Raw genomic sequence first — 25,320 nt, 5'->3', positions numbered from 1 at the left:
AGCTCTGGACATTAGTGTGGCATTCTTTGATTAAAGCATTGTTCATACCTGGCTGGTATGCTGCCCCGACTCTTTGGGTTCAACCTGTAAGCAAAAGATGAAGAAAATAAGCAAGATTGTGTTATCATATCCTAATCAGTGACCCACAAGGTTACATACTAAAATGTTTCTGAACATATTAGGAGCAGACCGAATTAATATTTAGATTTGGTTCATCCATCTACTACTTTAATTACACTGTTGTGGGAGAGTGTATATCTCCAGTAAACTAATACAATTTCAGAAAATGGTCAGTTGACACAACGCTGTAAAATATAATTCATCCTTCTATCTATCCATCCCAGCTTCATCAATCCATGTGTCGTTCCCTCGTGCTGCAAAATGACGCTAAATGTACACTGTCAGCAGTCACACACACACACACACACACACACACACACACACACACACACACACACACACACACACACATACACACATACACACATACACCAACCACGTTGATCATTTTGATCTCAGTTTATTCTCAGAAATGACACGCAGGCCTACATCTATCACAGGCAGGCCCTTAAGGCTGACTTATGGTCTACAGTGAGAGAAGGTGGAAGACATGGTAGAGTGAGACATGTAGAAAATTGAGTGAGGAAACAGAGAGGCGTAGCAAAGGCAAAAAGCAAAGGAAGCAGCAGGCTATGCAACAGGCACAGATCACTTTTTTGTCAAAATCAGTGAATATCTCCTCACGATTCACTGTCAGAATCCACAACTGTGTGTCTGCTGAAAACAAAATCGATTGTTAATACTCAGCCTTGGCTCTGTGAACTGTCATGTTGCTAGCTACGGTGGGCACCCTTTGTTTACATACCAGTTTACAGAGCCTATAGGCTGTGTATTAACATCAGATTTTTTTCAGCGCACACACAGTACAGACAGGTAGCGGATCATGAGGAAGATACTCATTGTTTTTGATAAAAAGTGATATTGACAAAAAGCCTTCTCCAGAATCACTGACTGCATCTTTAACCTATACGTATATTTTAACGTAGCCACTGCAGGGGAAAGCTGTCCTGAAAAAATCCAGGACAGACTGGATGAAACAGCACGCCCACGCAGCAGCAGCAGTGACAAACCCCAGCCAGACCTTTTTGCATCGTGACTGACGGCATTGTGTTTCAGGCTCAAAGAGGAGCTTTTCTGCCGCCTCTGCTTCCATTATTGCATTACTCTGTCCCATATCAACTGAGAAAAAATACTGAAAAAGCTTTAAATGCCTAAAAGCCAGTTGCCTGATAATAATTACTTTAATGACGGGGATACAATGACACAGTGTATTTTCTATACAAGCACAAGTGCGCGCTATTCCAGGAACCTAATGCACAAATAGGTATTTCAAATGATCAGCTTTTGAAGACAGTTGAAGGGTTTGTTTGAAAGTTAACAGGTATGTAGGCCATTTTTGTTTACAAGTATCCAGCCACCATTAGAGAGGATGGAACGTATACTGGAACTTTGATTGTTACTTCCACTGCTGATATGAATTAGCTTGGCTTAATTCCACTCACTCACTCCAAAGGAGTTTTAAACCTTTCCAATCCTTATTTTAAATACCAAAAGTTATCAAAACGTACAAAAACAGCAGCTTTAAAGTTAATGATTTGATCAAATATACTGTGCATACAAGTGACTATAGCAAAAGCAGGTTGACTGTGTGTGTCGGTCAGCTCACTCCACATTGTTTGTTTTGAACAACACATAGGTGAGTCATGGCATTAGTGATTTTCTCTCTTATCTACCGCTCTGCACTGCACAAAACATCAACTCATGACGTGAAACGTGGTTGCCATAGTGACAAACTGCTGCATCCTGAAGTGAGATTTGGAATTATCACGGTCTGTCTCTAGTCAAGAAAAAAACAAAAAAAAAACTATGATCGACATCCGTAAACCACAGTGCATATACGGGCACTTCATAAATAAAGAGGAGAGGTGATAAATGTGTCTTCTTTTTGCACATGTTGTCAGTCTGCTGATGCCAACAATGCACTCCAGCAGATCATATTGGCGTTGACTCTGCATATTGCCAAGTGACAAACATTCTTTGACAGACTGATGGATATGAGTTAGGAAAGTTTACTCCTGACCCTGGATTATTTGTATTTATTTTTCTTAAAAAAAAATAAAGAAAAAAGCTTTCCATCGTACAACCGTCGGATGTTTCATGCGACAGAATTGTGTGAATTATGCAAAAGACTATCGACCTTATAAATCAATTTTACAAAATGTTGGAAATTCGTCACAAATTATATTTCTACTTCTCTCTCTAGTGCTAAGAACATTTGAAAAAAAAATATAGCATTTAGAGCAGAAGCAATATAAGTCAATGCAACAGTAGTTTGGACTACAAGAAAAGAGAAAAAATAAATACAAGCAGCTCTCTGAAATAATTACATGATTATCATCGTAAATTTCAGCTCTCACAAAAGGTGTAATTGAGACCAAAGTTATCATGTCTCTATGGTTTCTCAGTGAGAGCAATACGCTGGGAAATACAGGCTGGCTAGAGGTCAGACGAGTGCCATGCAAATACCTTTGCCTTGACATTGTTACGAGGTGCTGACACCACACAGCTGTACAGCTCAATACTCAGGTTTTAAATAGCCTGGAGAGAATATGCCTTCCTCGTTTTTAACATTAATCCTGATTCACAAATTCACCCGTGGACTTTCGCTTTTTAGTTTTTCCCCAATGGATTTTAAGAATTAACCTTAACTATCTATTTCTTCTCATTAAAAGGCTTCTGCCCATTCCCATTATTGGTAGGCTTTTAATGTAGAAACTCAAAGCAGCAATGCGGTGACAATGACACTACTCACTCTGTTGATGTCCTGCAGGGATCAGGGCTGTGGAAATGTGCATTGTGCTGATTAGACCACATGAGAGCCCTTGTAGTGGGCTGTAAAAGGTTGGGTGGTCCTCTCTTAAAGAGAGACGTGATGCACATTGGCATATTTTTATATATAAAGCCCTGACCGGAAAACTACCACTCTATTTGACAACAATGCTGCATATTTCAGATGGGGTTTATCAAACCCGCTCAACTGAAATGCTCATGTTATATGTTCCATACGCCCGGTCTGACCTTGGTAAAACTGCTTTTAGCCACAGTGCCCCTGACTCCTGGAACACCCTACAACATCAAATTAAAATAAATACACTCATAACTGTTAACCAATTTAAAGTTATTATTTTGAATCAGCCCCACTCCACCTGTAACTGTTTTAATTAGGCTATTGTTCTGCTTTATTCAATTGATCTGAATGTTTTAATTGTTGTTGTCTCTTTGTAAGCTTGTTGTGTATTCTCATTGTATATTGTGTATCTGTAATTCTCAACGTCATTGTAAAAGAGGGTAACCCTCAATTGATCTTTCGAGAATAAATAAAGGAAAATGAAAAAATGAATGTATTAGGTAGTTACTGGCCTTCATTTATATCTTTATTTTTCTGAAGGTTTTTCCTCAGTCGAGCTTACTCACTTGTTGATTTGTTTTTCTACTCATGATTGGATTTGCACTGTTGATGTGGCGCTTGTACAGATGGAGTAGCAACACGCAGTTACACTCATGATGCTACAGCTTCTGGTGGCGCTCAGCATCACGGGATCAGCAGAACTGATCAATTCTATACAGTGGGACTACACACATACAGTATCTAAAATATCTCTGATCGTAATGCCTCTGGTCCAATCAAAAACAAACCAGTGCTATCAGGGTTTTGATGAGTGACTGCCAGTGTTCAGAGTAGTATCTGCAGATCTTAAATGGTGAGATAGACATATTGTGGCTGTATTGTGCTGTTGGCAAAAAAACATAAAAAAAAAACAGAACCAAAATGAGAACGAGTGAAAATATGAAGAAGCAGCCTGGCTCTGCGCGCGCGTGTGTGTGAATGATGTTTGTGCAAATGGTTGTAACGCTGGGAGGGAGGAAATATTTCTTTTTTCATCTTCTCACCCATGCGGTGTTTTTTCTCTTTCTTTTTTCTCTCCACTAGGGGTAATTACATTTTACAGCTTCTCCTCTCTCTCTCTCTCTCTCTCTCTCTCTCTCTCTCTCTCTCTCTCACCCATTGCTTCCTCTGCTCTTCACTTATTTTCCCTTAAATTTCTCTTTTTTCTTTTAATGCCAAACAGACAGAAGGAATAAAATACAAACGCTGTGGCTTTCAACAGAGGACACAAAGAGGGCAGAACGAGACGTTTTGCCATTTATACTTTCACCTGTCTACACCAGGTTCAAGGCATTTGTCTAGACTCTACAGGGTCTGTAGAGTCAGTACTACTGTTAGCTTGTCTAGACTCCTTTGACTTATGCTTAGTTATTTTACTTGTATATTTATTTTACTATAATTGAAGATTACACGAGGATGTAGTTTGTTTGTGGGAGATATTTTGAAAGATGGTTGAAAGAAAAAGACACTGACCATCAATAGTCAAAGGTGCCAAATCTGAAAATCACATCCGCCTCAGGGGACTGCAGCAGGGCTTCTGAAGGCTTTAGTTTACCTTAGACCTTTTTTACTCTCTCGCGTTTTTGTTCTCGGAAAAGCATGTTGTCTGGTTTGTGAGATTGAGAAAACGTGGTATGGATTTGGGATCCGAATCATATGTTACCGCAGAGTCAGACTCTCATGCTGTGAATGGGATTTAATTCCTCCTTAGCAGAGTTAAAGGGCTACTCCATTAAAGGTGCTGTAAGCGGAATGGTTCTTTTAGCTAACTTCCTGTCAGTTACTGCAGTTAGCAGTCCCCTCGCTCGTCCCTACGTCACCACATTAATGCACTGCGGTCTTCAAGCAGCGAGTTATCTAGCATCATCTCAGATCCATAAGTGTGATAAAACATGATAAAAACCATCAAAACAGACATTGGGAAGGATTTTTACCTGCTCCGCCATTGTAGGCGAATAAACATTCACCCATCTGTTGCTCTGTGGGTGCACCGGCAGTGATACTTAAAAATTGTGTACTGAAACTATGTAGGACATATATTTTTTCATACACAACCAAAAAGATTTGTTGTGAGTGTGAGCATTTTTTTAAAGCACTTGGAAACATTCAATTAAATCTGTTACCAATAAGCTGACCAGTCTAGCTACCAGACAGACAGACAGACAGACAGACAGACAGACAGACAGACAGACAGACAGACAGACAGACAGACAGACAGACAGACAGATACACTCAACAAAAATATAAACGCAACACTTTTGTTTTTGCTCCCATTTTTCATGAGATGGACTTAAAGATCTAAAATTCATTCCAGATACACAATTGTACCATTTCTCTCAAACATTGTTCACAAATCTGTCTAAATGTGTGATAGTGAGCACTTCTGCTTTGCTGAGATAATCCATCCTTCCTCACAGTTGTGCCACATCAAGATGCTGATCTGACATCATGATTAGTGCACAGGTGTACCTTAGACTGTCCACAATAAAAGGCCACCCTGAAATGTGCAGTTTTGTCTCACAGCAAAATGCCACAGATGCCACAAGCATTGAGGGAGCGTGCAATTGGCATGCTGACAGCAGGAATGTCAACCAGATCTGTTGCTCGTGCATTGAATGTTCATTTCTCCACCATAAGCCGTCTCCAGCAACTTCGCACAGCCATTGAAGAGGAGTGGACCAACATTCCACAGGCCACAATTGACAATCTGATAAACTCTATGCGAAGAAGATGTGTTGCACTGCATGAGGCAAATGGTGGTCACACCAGATACTGACTGGTTCTGAGTCCCCAGACCCCCAATAAAGCAAAAAAATGCACATTTCAGAGTGGCCTTTTATTGTGGACAGTCTAAGGCACACCTGTGCACTAATCATGATGTCAGATCAGCATCTTGATGTGGCACACCTGTGAGGTGGGATGGATTATCTCAGCAAAGCAGAAGTGCTCACTATCACACATTTAGACAGATTTGTGAGCAATGTTTGAGAGAAATGGTACAATTGTGTATCTGGAATGAATTTTAGATTTTTAAGTCCATCTCATGAAAAATGGGAGCTAAAACAAAAGTGTTGCGTTTATATTTTTGTTGAGTGTAGATAGATAGATCATCTGTTTCAATCAAATGCAATTTAGATTCCATTAACTGTCCTGCATTCATCCCTTACAGGTTTCCAGGACAACTCTTTTGCCATTCTGCAAAAAAAAAAAAAAAAAAAAACTCTGCTGAAATTATTCTCCACTTATTTTCTATGTTAGCGTCCTAACGGAGGCCAACAGCATAATATCAAGCCGTCAGGGAGATTGCCACATTTCTCTGTGTACATTTTTATTATAATGCTGAGATGATATGCCTTTTTTTTCACCATTGATTTGCTGAAAGTGAAGTGGCGGTTCTTTATTTTGTTTCATTTATTTTTAGAAATATCAATCATCAATATATTGTGTCTCAATTGTCTGGGGCAGAGTTAATGAAGGGGAAATCTACAGTATGTCATCTTGATCCCACACACGCATACAAACAATACGTACAGTAGGCTAGGCATACATAAAAGGGCCAGGTTCATAAAAGACTTGACAAGTAAATTAATCTCTCTGGAAGCATCAGCAGAAAGCGGGGATAGAAGCGTATTATAAGCACATCATTTCAGGCACCATTAGGTGACCTATTGTTACCAACAGATTGTTGGCCTCAGCCCATTAAATACATCTTTAATGTAAATCATGATGGAGAGACTTTCTGCAAATGGGCGTATTCTCTGTGCCCTTGAATATCTCTAGAAGGCTATTGAGGTATCTGCCAGTTAAGGTGACAGTTATGAATGTCTTCAGATGTTTCATAATACCCCAAAGGGCACAAGGTCTTTGGTTCAGGAAATGTCAAACACATGTCCTAAATAAGTCATTATATATACTGTATTTATATTTAAGCAATAGCTCACGACAGGCTGTGGAATGTGCTCATACCACGGGGCGACGCAAAGCGGAGGGACGGCGACCCAACCAACACTAAAGTGGCGTGTGAAAACAAGATGATGGAACAGGTGATTGCACGGTGACAGACAGGCCAATGAAAACACTGTGTGTGTGTGTGTGTGTGTGTGTGTGTGTGTGTGTGTGTGCTCAGTGTTTATGTGAAGCCACTTGTTCATTCTCACGGGCGGGGAGTGGGGTTTGTTCAGACCTGTAAAAACTATAGCTTTCATTTAACATTAAATGGTCAATTGCACGTTTGAATCCAACTTTCACTCCGGCTTTTGCGTTATTATTTTTTAAATCCAGAATAGACACTGCTTAATTATGTTTTACTTATAAGTAGTCAGTGACTGAATCTTGAAAAAAAAAACATACATAATTGGTATCTATCTTACAGTAGCCTATCTATTAATAACTATGAACTTCAGTTTCATATATGGGATAGTCACTCACAGTGAGTTGGGTCTGATGAGTCGGGTCTCCTGCTCTCCGTCGTTGCTGGTCAGACTGTGTCTCGGGGTTCTGCTTTGGCTGCTGCTGTTACTGTTGCTGTTGCTGCTGCCGCTGCAGCTGTTACAGTTAGGAGATGAGGAAACCGGCTCCTTCAGCTCAGCAACTGTGGCGTTTATCACACTGTTCCTCTTTTCACCTAGACGAGAGCAAATAAACAGAATCACAAACTATTTTCAGCCAGACATTTTTTTGCCCTTTCTTTTGTGAAAGGAGCCACGTTAAGTACCGACAAGCCTTTCCCTGATCTAAACCCATACATCTGCTGACCAGTACCGGGATCTCATAAGCTAACCGACTCAATGCAAAAGAGTCAGCGATTTCTGGAGAACGCTTGTTGTTGTCAAAATCAGTGAATATCTCCTCATGCACCGCTACCTGTCTGAACTGTGTGTGCGCTGAAAAAGAAAACCCACTGTTAATACCTAGCCTATGCTCGGTAAACCGCCGGTATGTGAACAAAGGTTATGTAAACGAAGGGGGCCCACCGCTGTGCACCAGCTAGCAACATGCCTGTTTACAGAGCCAAGGCTGTTTAGTTTAACCATGGATTTTCTTTCTGCGCACACAGGAACAGGTAGCACATCATGAAGACTCACTGATTTTGGCAACCAAAAAAGGCCAAATCGCTGACCCCGACCTTTAATGCTTTTCAACAAAAAGTGGCGGTTAGACAGACTTCATATTCTCATCATATGGCCGACTAGGGGGCCCAGCTCACCTTTCTGGGAATGTGTTGGCGTGTGGAAGAGTGTGAGAGGCCGCTCACTGCAGGACGGGGCTTTGTTCTCAGTGCTTCTCCTCCTGGACATGTTGAGCTGCATGTTGGTGGGACCGCCGGCAGAAGTCGGCACGTCTTTGAATATCTGAACAAATAAGACGGACAGTCAACCAGAGAAGCTATTAACACATTTACAACACTGTGGAAAGGTTTCGTCCGTAAAACAACACGTGCATTGGATATTCTTACTGCTAGCAATGTATGGTCCCATATACTGTATAACTGCAGTACAATGGAAGTTATCTGATCACATTTAGGTAAGAGGTATAGATCCATAATAGTTGTACTTAATGATAAAATACATACAGTCAAAACATTGAATGTACATCTATGCCGAAACATACATGATCGTGATTTGGTACAAAAACAGTACAGAGGCAACATGATATGCGATGGTCTTGGTGACAGGTTGCACTCAAAGTCCTGCCAAACCACTAGTTGTCCTATGATTGACTTCAAATAATAATTATTGACTTCTCACTGTGTGTTGAGAAGACAGATGGTCTAATATCTGAGCTGTTGAGCTAAAATTGATTCTGAATAACAACCCTTGCAGCTTAGATTCTGCAAAACGTAGCAGCAAAGCTTGTTGCTCTCTATAACTTGTATAAACCCGGGAATAATTACACGTGTAGAATCCTAACAGGGTGATCAAGATCAAGATATTTCTGAAACATATCCAGTTTAATTTTTTAGTTACTCAGATGCAGAAAATCCCATGCCAAGTTTTTTTTAACTAAATTTTTGCCCTGCGTTTGTCAGTGTGTTATTTCAGCCCAAGTCAAATGTCATCGTCACCACATTCATTCATCTGTCTCCACCTTTTTTTTCTGCTTTTTTTAGGCCAGCTCCACACCCATAGCTCAACAGAGAAAACCGAATAGAGTGCTGGAGAACCCCTTATGACATACTAGATGTATTGTTTTGGATGCAGGATAACATGAAACCTACAAATATTATTATTGTGGTAGATAGTTTATAGTTTCAAGAACACTTCACACAAGCTTCAGGCTACTTTTTCGAAAAAGTAGTCAGAAAAATTTAACTGATAATCCCTTTGTTTGTGGAAAGCAGGAATATATACTGTGAAGGCTGTCCTTTTACACTGCAGTACAGAAGAGAACAGGGACATAAGGACTGTGACAATGGTTTCTTAGCTGCGCATTCACAGTATTTGTACTAGTGTTTAGTTTTTTCACATTGCACTAGAGATAGCCGTTGCCTGGGAGTTGTGGAAAAGGGAGTGGACTAACACATGTCGTATGTGTACATGTTTGTCATCACTCTTTCAATACACACTTACCCTGTCTGCGTGTGTGAAGTCATGCATGCACACAGGTGTGGCATACTGTAGGTCTATATGTGATTGATTGTGTGTATCTTATCATGCGTATTCAGCCAGGGAGGGAAACATACAGTGTGTGCACAATGCTAGGGTCTCAAAGAGGCAGGCTGGTGTGTCTGTTGCCATAGTGACATATGCAAGCAGCTTGGCCTGCCAATAAACTGCTTGGGTCTAAAATGAAACGTAGCAAGACGTATATAGAGTGCATATAATAATTGTGTGTGTGTGTGTGTGTGTGTGTGTGTGTGTGTGTGAGTGTGTGTGCATAATCCCCTTGATAAAGACAAGGCATTATTCAATCCTCCACCATGTCACCAAACTCTGTTGTTTGTTTGTAGTCCACTGTATAGATCCATGCTGGTGACCTCTTACCTTCTCATGGTGTTCTATGAGGATCTCTACTACAATGTTCTGGAACTTGATGTCCATGATGGCCGCCACGGTCTCCTCCTGTGGACGCAGCAGAGTGGGACCAAAGACCACGCCCAGATTGGCGATGGTCATCAGGTTCTGCTGGTGGTGATTTGCCACACTGTTAAGAGGAGGGGGTAGACAGAGAAAGGCTGAGTTGCTACACAAGCATTACATTTTTTAATTAAAGCTGCACTACTAATTCTCAAATTGTGGTGGTGGGGGAAAGTGAGCCAAATGCTGTGGGGGAAAGTGAGCCACTGTCTCACTTTCCCCCACCATGAGGCACAAGTTAAGTTTAGTCTTAAACATATTTTAATGTAATATTACATGACATATATTTTATTTTAATGTCATACACATTGTAGAAAAGCCATCATGTCAAGGAAATACACCAGGAAGACGACCTGGGGCAACCACATGGAAAGAGCACCTTCTCATCTTTTCCTGTAACCTTCAGGGCTGGAATGTAGAGTAGGCCTAGTTGTAGAGTATGACAGGCTGATGTTATAATCCAGTTGGGTCTTCTCCTGTGTTCTGAGTCCCAGGCTGTTCTTGCTGGTTCTGATTGTCCTATGCTTTGGCCCCCAGACACTAGCTGGCTCTAAGGGTCCTGTGTTCTGACCCCAGACTGTGTTCTAATCTAACTGGTTCTATCTTTCATTTGAATCTTATTAAAACCTTTTGAATTATAATATGTTGTATTTGATTTTGTTCAGGGTTACTTTCAAGTGTTTAGAAAATTTGCTTTGCTTAATTGACCAAACCCCATCATTCTTTTACTAGTCCGACATTAGTTCTGGAATGTGTGGCTAGCTTTCAGGATTCTTACTGTTACAATATGTATTGTTATGGTAGTTTCAGAGTGGAAAAAGTAAGTGGATCAGTTTACCCCACAGCTGGGGTAAAGTGAGCCACATGACAACTTTTTTTAAAACAATCATATTTTCACTGCCCTTTGTCTTGAAACAATTCTGCTAATGCCCATTTCTAGGAAACATCCTGAATTAATGGAAAATGTGTCAATTTGAGTGATAAATCATTTTAGCTCTCTTAGAGGGGAGCAAATGTAAAAAGTGGCACAGATTACCCCGTATACATATATATATATATATATATATATATATTAACAATGGAACAAATGGCTTTGTGTTATGAAAAATGCATCGCTTGTGGTGATGAACCCAAAGAGAATCATGGGTCAAGGTCCCCACAGCGCTACAAAGACCTTTGGGATCTTTCAGCTGCTTGTTTTGGTTTCAAGGCCTGCTGCAACTTTAAGGTTTTTGCGTTCAGTGTCACGACTCACAACAAGCCATTGCCAGAAGCTGCAACTATCTGTTTTTTGTTAAAAAATAGTAAAGAGGATATTCCCACTTTGCGCTGCCTGACATGATTCCAAAACAATTTAAAATGTAATATATGATTCTAAGTCATTAACTTAAAATGACAGACACAATATATTCTTTGCCAAGTGTAAAAAAAGAAGAAAATTAGACCATTTTAACCCATTATATGAAAAAGTAATTTTCCAATTTTTCCTCAGCGTTTTTTTCACATACAAGATGGAAAAACTCCTGTTGTCTTGTAAAACTATTCACTTGGAAGAACTGGCAGGATAATAAGGTCGTAAAACAAGACAAATTCTGTATCTTGCTTTACGCCCTTAATATCCTTATATTTGAGTTTGGAAATACCGTTGTCTTCCCAGCGGAGACCAAGATACATATGCAATCTCAACAGTTACCACCAGAAGCATCCCAGTAGGACATACACTGGAGAGGTTTAAATATGTTACAAATGGAAAACACTCAAGCTGTGTGTGAACAACAGTTGAATAGTAAGAGTATTTCATTAAAAGAATAGAGTTGATTTGCGCTCTCTCTTCATGTGATCCAATGTGACCTTCACTGTTGTTAAAGCCTATCATTCACTCTTGTTTTGTCTTATTTGTTTGTATTTATTTTTAACAGTCATTGGCTCCAGCTATATTTTTTTAATGGTCCCAACGCTAATATTCATTTTTTTTTCCTAATATGAATGCTTGAAAAGCTTTCCAATTTACTCGCTTGCCAGTTTATTGGGCACACTTATGGTAATTTCAGAACATGCAGTTTGCAGTGTTGTTAAATGGCATTGTGTTACTGTTATTTTCCCCACCCTATTTGAATCGATGAAATCATTTGAAAGCAACACAAATGGCAGCCTCCAAAACGGACGTCAAGTTATAAGTTAAACCGACACCTCTCTAAAACACTTTAAACAACAATAGAACATTGTAAAACTTGCAAATGAGTGTATTTCACTTTATCGGTAGTAAATCTAATTTACTTATTTTTTTATATTATTTTTCAGGCCAATAAATCCTCTGACTGACAGACAGAGAGAGTTCACTGTGATACAGCCATTCAACCTATAGGGCAGGTGTAATCCACTAAACCCATGTAAAGTTGGGCATGTCCTTGGCTGACATCCCATTTCTCACCATTTAGATCATGTCCCTTCATGTGGGTTAAAAGGAAGGCCACATTCCAAGCCAACTGCATTAGAGGAATAATTACACATAAGCCAACAGTGTCATGACCTGCTTTTTTGCTTAAAGGCTACAGCAGCTTGCGGTTATGTAATCCACAGACAGATGACCTGTTTCATTGATAAATCTCTAGTTGTCTACTACAACAGTGGATGTTTTCCTACATACAGTAGGCAATAAGAAGTAAGAACATAAGAAGTAAGAAGATCAAAAATGTTGAGGCAAAAATGGGATTAGGAATGCAGATGGCCTTGCTAAGAAACAAAAAAGTGATCTTTGCAGGAGTCCTACAACAGAATGTTTGATCCTTATCATCTGGAAGGCTCATCACCATCTGCCCTAACGGAAATGTCCTAGAGCAAAACATTGAGTTGGAATCAGCTCAAAGGGTGAGTGGCATCCGTATACCTCCCAGTTAGCAATGATTTGGTGTTTTGTAGTTCAAAATTACATCAGGACGCCTGTAGGTTCAAACTCCACACAACATTGTTTCAAATCTTCTCCACTTCAGATAGAAGTAATAGTCATTAAAGTAATTTAAATAATCTTCCAAGAAATTAGATGTAGGAATTACAGGGAGGATATGGGGGGGACATCTTTTGACCTGCACAATCCTTCAAATTGGAAGCTTCTACTCTTCCTGGAAACACACAGACAGACCTCCACCTGACTTTACCCCTCATTCCCTGCAAGGGATAAGTCAAGAAATATATTTGGTCAGGTGGCTGCTGGATTGCTTTCTATTTTGAGTACATGCAGACCTAACGCATACGGTCAAGAGATTACACAGACCCCTAATCCTATCCTTGAGGATGTAACGACAACATCAACAATCAAGCTAAGGAGCGCTGACAGGGACGTAGAAAGAGGAGATCAGGAAAAAAAGGAGGTGAGAGAGTTCATTGTCGCTATTAAAAGGTGGACTCAGCTATTCTGGAGAATGCTTATTTTCAAAATCACTCCGTCACAATCAGTGAATAAATCCTCATGATCCGCTACCTGTCTGTGCGCTGAAAAAACAATTGGTTTTAATTCACAGACTCGACTCTGCAAACTGGGTATGTAAACAAGTGTATGTAAACAAAAGGGGCCACCGTAGCCAGCAACGGAACAGTTTACAGAGAACACCGTTCTATTCTAAAGATTTGGACAAAAAGGGATTTTGACCAAGCAAATTCTCCAGAATCGCTGAATCCACCAATAATAAAAATAAATAAATACCTTGCAATGTCTAAGTTCTGATACTGCATAATAATGAACGACCACAGCTGTTCACACTGTGTGTGTGATATCTCCACCTACTTGGCCAGGTGTTTCATCAGCAGCTCCAGCATCTGTCTGTTCTTCTCAGGCAGCCGGTGCACCAGAGCATGGACCTCCGTCACCCTGGCGTCTTGGTTGTCCAACTCTGGACAAAGACAGAGACAGAGACAGAAAACAGAAAGCCGATGAAGACTTCAGTTCAAATGTTATTGATATGTTATGAGCCAAAACAAACACTAAAGTGAGTAGACTTTATGGTCCCTTAGAGTGCAACTAGGCAGGAGGCAGGTCTCATTGTTACAAAGATGATAAATAGTTTGGTGATTTTCAATATTTTGGTGTAATCCAGCAAAGAAAGCTATATTTTGTGAGTATGAGCAACAGACAAACGTGCAAGGCCACTTATTGAATGTGTTTTGAAGAAGGTGAATACATTAATAGTACATTTACTTTAAGTGTTATCACACCAGGCATGGAGAACAGAGCTGGTGATATTTAATATTTTCTTTCTACAGTCAACATGCCACATGAAAAGAGAAAAAAACAACAATGAATTGATCTTATTGACAGGTATTGACTGTGTGGCTAAAGCCTGGTTATTCCGCTGTGACTTGCATTGTAGTCCAAAAACAAGTTACTTCAATACCACAAACATGGACACTGCATTTTATTTTGAAGCCAACCCCAAAATGCACCATCCTGTTGCACTAAATATTCACCAGATGACTACTTTTGTCTAACCATCACTGAACATATTCCTAAATAAAAGCTACATTTACTAATTTTTAAGAAGCTTTTTGTCAAAAGTTAGAGTGCCCCAACCCATCTATTTTTTTTTTCAACCCTGCATTAGGAACCATTGAGGGGGTTGGGGCTGGGTGCCACAATTTATTTTCACAGAGCAAGAAATAAAGGCAGACAGACGGGCGTATGTAGTTTAATCACATCATTTAACTCTGCTGCAAAATGGTAAAGCTCTGTGTCCTGGTAACTAGCAGGTAGACAGGCAGGGCAGAGAGACAGGCAGGCAGGGCAGAGATACCTGTTGTTGATGAATGACTACAATAAGTCACTATAATAAGTCACAGAGCCAGTCGATAAAGAGATGACAGCAGACTCGCACTAGATCAACCTTCGGGCCCTGGCTGTCAGTGGCAGGCAATACACTCGCAACTGGCAGAGCATCTCTATATCTCTCACACACACACACACACACACACACGCACACACACACACGCACACACACACACATATTTTCTTACCGATATAAAGAGCTGACAAGCCAAAACAGACACCAAAACACTCGTATATAAAGTGCAAACACTTTAAAGCACTTATACACTGAGAAATACGTTCACACACATGAAGAGAGAACCGCCCGCCACTGCAAGCACACTAATTGCACATTTTCAAACACTTCACCAATTCGTCTCACACACAACCCAAAACTTATGAAATATACATGCATGTGCATGTCTAGGCCACATTATTTGAAAAATAAATAAAAAACTATCAGCATATCTAAAGGTCACCAAAGCACATATAAATGGTGTAATTGGGAAGAAATGGTGGAGTGTCATTCATTTCAATATTACAGAGAACAATAATGTAAGTCACTATGCTGCTTCAGATAGAAAACATGCATGCATGCAACTGAGTTGTACTGCCCATAAGTGCAAATGTATTTAAAGCAGATGATTATTTGTGTTTGATATAATGAATATTATGGTTCAAAAGATAGTGTATTTTAAATTGTCTGATAAAAGAGTTGGCCATGTTCTTACTAGCACTTATTAATGACTTTAGCTAACTCTTTTGTGAAGAGGTCAATTGGGTTTAGTTTGCCAGTTTTGTAATCCATTATTTGTTATCTTACTTAAAATCAGATTTAATGGTACATTTCCATGTACAATACCACATTTATTACAGCTCATGGCTAAAAAGCTAAAAAAAAATAGAAACGGAAGCAAAGCTGGGTCTCCCTCATCAAAACTTCATCTGTAAATTCCTTAAAGGGATTTAAATTAATTATGGTATGGGAGTACATGCGATTAAAATTAAAGTCAGGGAAGTGACCACGTACACACCCTAAATGAAGCGTGGTATTTCAAGAGGCTTGTCACTTCGGCTGTCCGTCAGCTGATCCTTGATAAACTCCGGCACCACCACCACCACCACCACCTGTTCTTCTTTCTTTATCATTTATTATTCATAGCTGACAACCCAAAGGCCCACAGTATGAGCAGTAAGTACCATGTCTCATCTTTAGCATCCTCCTTTGGATTCATATAGATAGCAGGGAGTGAGGTAACACAACTAACATAAGACCATTTTAACATTTTCAACATTAATTCTTTATTAATTAAATGTTCTCTCTTGGAGTAGAACACTTTACTTCTGTAAAAAAGAACCGGTTGAAATCATTCAGGCTATTGGAAGGGAAGCTGCCTGGACGCCTACATGTACTTCAGACATGTCAAACTGTCTTGACCCGGAACAAAAAGAGAATAAGAGATAATCACAACAATCCTGCATACTTTTAAACCTCAACTATAGCCATTCCTTGCATAATGTGAGTTGCTTAGAAATGTATTGGTTTTAGGAAAGTTAAAAAAGTTGCTGGCTGCAGCCACCCTGATTCCAACATCTGAAAAGTGTGGAGGTTACAGGGTTTCAGACTGGATAATCTAGCTATACTTTGTCTACTCTAGAAGCATACTGATGCCTGCTACCACCACAACCCCGACAAAGACATTTGGATGATAATGACTAGGTTGTTCTGGGTGGGCGAATGGTTGGATGGATGGGTGGATGGATGGATGGATGGATGGATGGATGGATGGATGGATGGATGGATGGATGGATGGATGGATGGATGGATGGATGGATGGATGGATGGATGGATGGATGGATGGATGGATGGATTTCGTTCATAATATACGAGGTTATGACACATAAATGACAGTAAGGATGATAGTCGATAAAGTTTGTTCTGGCTTCCGAGAAACTTTACAAAAAAAAACCTTCACCCTGCAGTATTGAAAAAAGTCAAATGAAAAGCAAGTCAAAGAAAGTAAAGCAATGTATAAGTCAAAGAAATCTCATGGAGGAAATGGAGCGAGCAATATAGCGAGAGATATTGTTATCACTGAATGCGTGTTTTCTTGCATGTACGGTACATGCCAAAGGCTGTTATCTGAAATCCAGGTGACACTCGACCCTCTCTCCTCTTTCTCGCACAGTCTCCATTTTCTGTTCTAAATCAGTTACTGCTTGAGAAACATGTGTGTAGCCTAGGAGCCAGTTGAGAAGAATCTAATACAGATACATGATTGCAGTGACTGTTGGAGAGTTCAGGCAATCCATCTTCAAGACAGCCGACTGTTAAAATAATAATGTATTCTGACTTCATGTGCCGCACCCATCAGGTGCTGGTAAACAGAAGAAGGAGGAAGGAAAATGTTGCAGCTGCTGGTTGACCCAACAACCCTCACAACACTCTCTTATAAAGCACTCTGTCTGTTCAACCTGATATTTAAAACCATAGTAACACGGGATGAGAGATGGAACACGCCGAGACAAAACTAGAGAAGGAGGAGGAAGATGAGGTCTGTAAGCAGGGTGGTGGGAGGAGTGGGACAGGGACGTAAAAGAGAGGAGGAGAGAGGGAGGGACTGAACGAGGGAGTTCAACTGAGGACGCTGTCCTCAAAATACCCTGCTGCTCCTGCAACATTTCACATTGGAAAGCATACAAAAGTGCACTCACACACAGGCAGACACACATTCTTTTGCATATACGCAATATTAAAGAAATGCATGACATGCAAACACAGACAGCCACACGAACAAGAAATTATAAATGGCAGATAAGTTTGATCGAAAAAAGAAAGAAAGAAAGAAAGTACGGGTCTAGAGAGAGATTTCAATCTGTAAAGTTACACAAACAGTTGGCAAGCACTTTTTATGATTACATGCATGGGTGGTCCGAGTTTGTTTGGTACCAACTACCAACCAGCTTCCTTATTAACCGCCACACTCTACTCCTTTCTCCTAATACACCCTTCAACACACTTTTCTCATTTTCTCTCCAGTTGGCTTCACTATGGAGCCATTTCCTGCTGCTGTTGCCAGAGTAACACTGTCATTTCCTGGAGTTCCTTCCCCTGTCGGCCTAGGCTTTAGCAGCTTCGCTACCGACAAACAAAGCAATACAGGTCACTAACACACATCATGTAATACAGCTGACCAGACTGGACCAGGCTAGACTAAACTGCAGCTGGGCTTGCAAGGATAAGCCCAAATGTGTTTACATGTTTCAAAGAAAGTATAACAGTTATAGTAGAATGGATATGGACCAGACCTTTCAAAGCTAAACTACATTGAAACAAGGACAGATTAAACACCCAGAAGTACAATACCCTTGTGCAAAGTCTTTATTTCATGGTCTTTAAAACTTAATTCTATAGCATTGGAAATCACATGAGAAGAATCTCATATGGAAATGGTATGCAGTGACTGTTTTAGTGCTTTCCTTTTTTAAATACAGTCAATATAAAAAAAATTAAGCTGCTGTTTGACCCAACAAAACCCACAAAACTGAGCTTTTATGAGGTCATCATTTTTAGCTCAGCTCTGCAGGCATTTCCTCTTCACCAGGAATTTGAATCTCAAATATTGTATTAAAAAAAAACTGCACACCGCGGGTCAGCAACGTACTGTGTGCCACACACAGAACATAAAGCGGCCCGGTCGGGAGGCTCAGCTCCCACAGCGGGACGCCTGGTAACTCAGCAGGTGAAGCGTCTACTGCTTTGATAGCCTGTCATGACCTTATTCACACCATTAATCATTATGCTGTTCTCAATTTCCACATTAAACTGAGCTGGAATGCCTAATAAATCTCTTCATTTAAACAGTCATTGGGAGAGAAAAGATGAGGACAAAGAGTCCCTGTGGTAAGCATTACAATGTAACAAGAAAAAACTGTTATCCATCATGATATATAAATATCAACATGGTGTCACTTAAAAAGGATTTCACTTTTATTCAAAAATCAACCAAAGGTTACTTAAAGGTTCTTAAGCTAAGCAGTGTGTTGTAAGAGTTGCTGTGCACTCTATGTACATCATATGGTCCTTTATTTAATACAGTATGTGTTTGTGTATTGTGTACAGTATTTTTTTCATTTTCATTCAAGAAGGTCTTAGAATAGACGAATGGAAATCAAATCATCTTGAGCTATGGAGAGTCCGTGTTATCTTCTGCTGACTTAACGTTCACTTTACATTCGAGAGGCAAACAAGACACATGTAAGGACAACTACTCACTGGCAGCTTTGATGAAGCTCCTCTGGTACTGGTATGTCATGAGAGGTGCAGGCAGCATCCTGGAAACACAAGGAGAGATGGAGACGTCAGGTGAAGAATGTCAGCTTGGGAGATGGACTTAAGGCTTGGCGCGGCTTTGCAGGAAATCAATAAATGTGAAAGGTTCTGGATGAGCACCGCGGTCTAACTGCGCTCTCCATCGGTTTTCTCCCCGGCGTGCCAGCTTGCACCGCTGGATGGTTTATCACTGTCATGCCTCCTGCTGGGTCTCAATGAGGCTTGACCTGAGCTACTGATGCTGTTAATGTGTGGCGTGGCGTGTGTGTATATAGTAAAGCTGTCATCTTATGTGCCAAAGGTTTGTGTGTGTTAGTGTGTGTGTGTGTGTGTGTGTGTGTGTGTGTGTGTGTGTGTGTGTGTGTGTGTGTGTGTGTGTGTGTGTGTGTGTGTGTGTGTGTGTGTGTGTGTGTGTGTGTGTGTCAGCAATATGTAAGCGTTTGTGCACCTGTGTGTGTTTTTTATTGTGCACATGCATTGTCCATTTATTCTGGTACAGCAGGTTGAGCACAGCTTGAACACTGCTCTCTTTCTCTGCCACTTAGCTGCCCATCCCTTAGCCTCCAACCAGCCTGATCCTTCCCCCATTACCAATGGTTGAGTTGCTCTTGAGGAAGTCATTTCACCATCAACTGCTATAGTGGACAGCAGGCTAGACCGGCTTTGCATTTTGATCATATGACTGTGTGTGCAACTGTGTAAATTATGAGTGGTAAAAGATGGTTTGCGCCACTAGCACAGCTCTCTCTATGGGTAAATGCAAGTTCATGAAATTAAATAAAAAAAGGAGGCAAAATGAGCAAATGCTTTGTAAAATAAACAAAAAATACTCAACATTTCCAGGCCACATTTCTGTTATACTCAAGAGGCAGAGACTGAAAGCCAAAACATGACTTTATTCAAGTACTATGAGTTGAAGAGGCTGGGATTTCAGAATGGGAGGAATTATTCAGATTCGAAGATGAGGATTCAATTTACTATGACTATATACAGTCATATGAAAAAGTTTGGGAACCCCTTTCAGCCGGCATTATAATTGACTCTGCTTTCACAAAAAAAATATAAAAGTGGTATGACTTTAATTTACCAGGAACAGCTAAGTACTGGGATGTTTTCCAAACAAAGATTTTTTGAAAAGCAGTATTTGGTTGTATGAATTAAAATAAAATGTGAAAAACTGGCTGTGCAAAAATATAGGAACCCTTGTGGTTTTGTTGATTTTAATGCCTGTAACAGCATGCAAAACTGATGACTTTAAACACAAAGTTGGTTGGATTATGTTGTTAAGCCTTGAACCTCATAGAAATGTCTGTTTAATCATGAGAAAATGTATTTTAGGTGCCTAAATGCAAGTTGCACTTCTCTTTGACTCTCTGCTGAAGTGAGACAGAATGGGATCATCAAAACAGCTCCCAAAAGATCTGAAAAACAAAGATTGTTCATTGTCATGGTTTAGGGGACAGGCTACAAGAAGCTTTCCCAAAGGTTTCAATTGTCAATTTCGACTTTAGGGAACGTTGTCAGGAAATGGAAGGACACAGGCATAGTGGCAGTTAAACCCAGGCATGGCAGACCAAGAAAAAAACAGGAGCGGCATAGGTGGAGGATTGTGAGAATGGTTGCACACAACCCACAGATCACCTCCAAAGACCTGCAAGAACATCTGGCTGCAGATTATGTATCTGTACATCGTTCAACAATTCAGCGCAATTTGCACCAACACATCTGCTTTTTATAAAGACCAAATAACTTAATTTTTGTCTCATCAGTCCAAAGCATTTTCTTCCAATATGAAGCTGGCTTGTCTAAATGAGCTTTTGCATACTCCATGCGCAGAAAGGGCTTCCTTCTCATCACCTGGCCATACAGATGTTTTGGTGCAAATTGCACTGAATTGTAGAACCATGTACAGATACACAATCTGCAGCCAGATGTTCTTGCAGGTCTTTGGAGGTGATCTTTGGGTTGTGTGCAACCATTCTCACAATCCGCCGCATATGCCGCTCTTGTACTATTCTTGGTCTGCTAGACCTGGGTTTAACTGCAACTGTGCCTGTGTCCTTCCATTCCCTGACAACGTTCCTTACAGTAGAAATTGACAATTGAAACCTTTGGGAAAGCTTCTTGTAGCCTTGCCCTAAACCATGACAATGAATAATCTTTGTTTTTAAGATCTTTTGGGAGCTGTTTTGATGATCCCATTCTGTCTCACTTCTGCAGAGAGTCAAAGAGAAGTGGAACTTGCATTTAGGCACCTAAAATACCTTTTATCATGATTAAACATACCTTTATATGAGGTTCAAGGCTTAACAACATAATCCAACCAATTTTGTGTTTACAGTCCTCAGTTTTACATGCTGTTACATGCATTAAAATCAGCAAGACCACAAGGGTTCCCATATTTTTGCACAGCCAGTTTTTCCCATTTTATTTAATTTCATAAAACTAAATACTGCTTTTCAAAAAATCTTTGTTTGGAAAACATCCCAGTACTTAGCTGTTCCTGGTAAATTAAAGACATACCACTTTTATCTTTTTTGTGTGAAAGCAGAGTCAATTATAATGCTGGCTGAGAGGGGTTCCCAAACTTTTTCATATGACTGTAAAAACTATGCTGTGTGTCTTTCAGGTTAAAACACACTCTTACTCTTTGAACACAGTAGGGACATTTCTAATAATAATCACATAACTGTGTAGAGTGGTTGCACAGGATTTGCTATCTTAATGTCTCATATGGGAATAATATATTTAAACCTTTTTCACACAAACCTGAGATAGTGCTTGATAGCACTTGTGATGGTCTTAATCTCCCACTCTTGGTTTTCCAGCTCCACGTCAGCACAGGTCTTAGGATCTGATGGAAAAAACAAACATGAAAAATATAAGAAAATTCAATTCAATTCATTTACACGATGTATAAATACATCTTGCGTTTGAGTTTGGACTAAATATGTGTGTGTTTACCCATAGCAAAGCCGAGTAGTTTTTGTACTCTGGAGCTGACGCCAACAATTCTGTACAGGCCCTGTTCATTGATACCTGGAGAGGAGGGGCAGGTATGGAAAAAAGGAGGGGTCAACCTTTTGCTTATATTTCAAGGAAAATTTGAGCCCAAACAGAAGTTAACACAATATGTATCTCAATGCTTCCTCATTTAGTGAACTAACAAGGAAGCACTTTTTACTAAGTCTTATTTATGTATTCTTGTCATGTTATGATTTGTAATAATTGTAATTGACTGTTTGTACTGCGATGGTTTCACAGATTGACATGGTGTGGTAGAAATTATATTGTCCATGACTAGTCCACTGGTGGGACATAAAAGGTGAAGATCCTAAAAGTATCTTATATTATATCAACGAAGCAGGAAAATAATAAAACAAGAATCGTAAGTTAACGTTGTATACCTCGAGTATCCACTGCATAGATGAACTTTTTCATCACGTTGAACCCAATCACATCCAGCTGGGCCACTGGTAGAGAGGGGGATAAAAAAACATTTTGATTTACATTTGCTTTGATTTGATTTCTCAAATGAGATTGAAAAATACAAATATATTACACAACATTATAGTCACATATAAATGCTGCATCAATGGCATTTAGAATAAAACCTGCCAATACAAACATCAGATAGTAATGCTAGGTAGCCTAATCATGTGCCTTTTAAATAAAGTGACTTACTGCCTTCAGCCTGGCTGTCTCTGTTCAGATTGTATACCTGAAGAAAAAAAAAGAAAATGCTTTAAAATGATTTACACAAATGATGTATCACATTACACAAACAAAAAAACACTGCACGCGTTATATGCTCCTGACACAGACATCATTAGAGAGGTTGACAGTTAGAATGTATGTGTTTTTACCATTAAAATAAACATACACTGACTATAAAGATAATGGGAAATACAGTAAATGTGAAAATATATGACTGTGTGTGTGTGTTTATACTCGAATCTATCCCATTTGTCTGGTCTTGTTTGCCTGGATTAACTGGGCTTTTGTGTGATTGCCTCTGTGTAGCTGTGGTAAGTAGTAGCCAAACAAGAGAGAAGTCTTTACAAAGAAGACAAAGGCGGGATGAGCTTAAGTAAAATCATGGCCATCAAATTTTTTTATTTTTTATTACAGAGCTCCTGAGTTTAGCAACTGCTTGTTCAGTCTTGCGGTGGCTTTACGGATGCTGGTTACCTTTGTGCGCCTGAATGTCGGAGGAGGTAGGGTATGAGGAAGGTGTCGGGGCATGAGCGTGACTAAATGAGAGTGTGGTAAGCAGCATTAACACACACTTCTAGCCCTAGGGCCAAAAAAAAGCTGTATATTAAGAAGGCATAAACCTAGTGTCAAGGTGACTGGCTGTCACATAACCATACTATTAGGGACATGAACAGCAACATGATGTATGGGGTAATGGCCCTGTGCCAGTGGACTGGTTCAACTTTATTGTATTGTGAAACAGTGTCACGTTTCATCCAAGGTTGCATACTGTATGTCAAGAGTGGTGAGCAGATCCACCAAAGACTGATTTTCTCATCTAGCCTAATGTGGATGTTTCGTTGTTAAAACAGCTACGTTACCCCGATATAAGAAAATTGGAGATAAGTCTTTTGTTTCTGACCTATTTTGATCCCATTAATCATTTTGTGTCACCTCAGATTAATCTTCGGACTCCATTGAGGTGCTTCTGCTTGGGAACCATTTCTTTGTGCTAGCAGGTAACATTGTGCTATACTGTATATGTACTGACAGCATACACTGAGGGGAAGGCTGCTGAAGTTGTAACCAATGCTCCAAAAGTTATGTTTTTGTTGTTTGGCTTAGCAGACATGTGGTCCCTCTCCCTTCCACTCTCTTTTTTTTTCACGTTCACATAAGTGCCAACTGGTAACCGTGGTAACGTACCGGTTCTCTCCCATCCATGGCCTCCATCCACAACCTGCGGTCTTCTTCTGACAGAGCCTGCATGGTGATCACCCCAGACCTTCACACACACACACACACACACACACACACACACACACACACACACACACACACACACACACACACACACACACACACACACACACACACACACACACACACACACACACACACACACACACACACACACACACACACACACACACACACACACAAAGAAGGCACATTTGCTTATCAAATGTCAAGGTCAGTGGTAAACATTGTACGTTAAATGCTATCAACAAACGAAAATAAACCATACAAATACATGCACGCTACAAGGTAGTCATTCAAACATACCACAGATGTAGCTATAACATCCCGCTTTAAAGAAAGAGCTTAATGGCTGAAGAAGTTATTCTGGATTGTTTCAACTAACCGGTTGGATGACTTCATTGAGAAACCCGTGCAGAATGAGAAGTAAAGGTCAGCTTTACTTCATCAGCTGGTGAACTCAATTGTGTGAAAGGAGGATCTCTGCACGCAAATCTGAATGCTTACGCACAAGCAAAGTATATTCATCAGTGGATGCCAGACGTGTGACTCCTGTATCACTTTACAGTTACTTATAACAGATGATCAACGGCTTTTTCACCATAAAAGGATCAAAAACAGGAATAAATAATGTAGCCCGAAATTTCTCCCACTAACAAGGATTAATTTCGACTAAAGCAACTGAGATATGACCCTGATATAGACAACCTTTGCATGCATGCACACACACACACACACACACACACACACACACACACACACACACACACACACACACACACACACACACACACACACACACACACACACACACACACACACACACACACACACACACACACACACACACACACACACAGTGTCATTAGTCATGTCCATCTCTGTCTTCTGTAGCCCTACGGTTTGTCAGTGGAAGTACCACTCACCTCCAGATGTCACCACGTCAGCATTACAACCCCCCTCACCACACACACACACACACACACACACATTCTCATGTCATTCCCTTGTGACACACCACCCAGCAACAAAATAACACTGTATAGTGGTGGGTACACACACAGATACAGAATTTGCAAGGCGCCAAACATGTATCCAAAAAGGACTGTTTTTATGCCAGACTGCAACAACAACACAACATTTATGCAAACCA

At 40.2% G+C, this 25,320-nt stretch overlaps 1 protein-coding gene across 2 annotated transcripts in view; it reads right to left on the bottom strand.

The window, feature by feature from the left end:
* LOC307260385 (rho GTPase-activating protein 26-like) overlaps positions 1–25,320 on the bottom strand; it is an 83,647-nt gene that overhangs the window by 8,108 nt on the left and 50,219 nt on the right. For both annotated transcript variants that reach the window (XM_080040614.1, XM_080040615.1), the window contains exons 11-21: positions 24,114–24,192; positions 22,896–22,932; positions 22,619–22,684; positions 22,176–22,250; positions 21,981–22,065; positions 19,155–19,213; positions 13,865–13,970; positions 9,991–10,150; positions 8,214–8,358; positions 7,436–7,631; positions 49–84 (exon numbers count right to left, since the gene is read on the bottom strand). In XM_080040614.1, coding sequence (XP_079896740.1) covers positions 49–84; positions 7,436–7,631; positions 8,214–8,358; positions 9,991–10,150; positions 13,865–13,970; positions 19,155–19,213; positions 21,981–22,065; positions 22,176–22,250; positions 22,619–22,684; positions 22,896–22,932; positions 24,114–24,192 — 1,044 coding nt within the window. The remainder of the gene's footprint in view (positions 1–48; positions 85–7,435; positions 7,632–8,213; positions 8,359–9,990; positions 10,151–13,864; positions 13,971–19,154; positions 19,214–21,980; positions 22,066–22,175; positions 22,251–22,618; positions 22,685–22,895; positions 22,933–24,113; positions 24,193–25,320) is intronic.

Source organism: Ammodytes marinus, assembly GCF_949987685.1.
Source record: "Ammodytes marinus genome assembly, chromosome: 14".
Taxonomy (NCBI): Eukaryota; Metazoa; Chordata; class Actinopteri; order Uranoscopiformes; family Ammodytidae; genus Ammodytes; species Ammodytes marinus.
The sequence above is the reverse complement of the archived record's forward strand: the minus strand, read 5'-3'. Positions and strand labels throughout refer to the sequence as shown.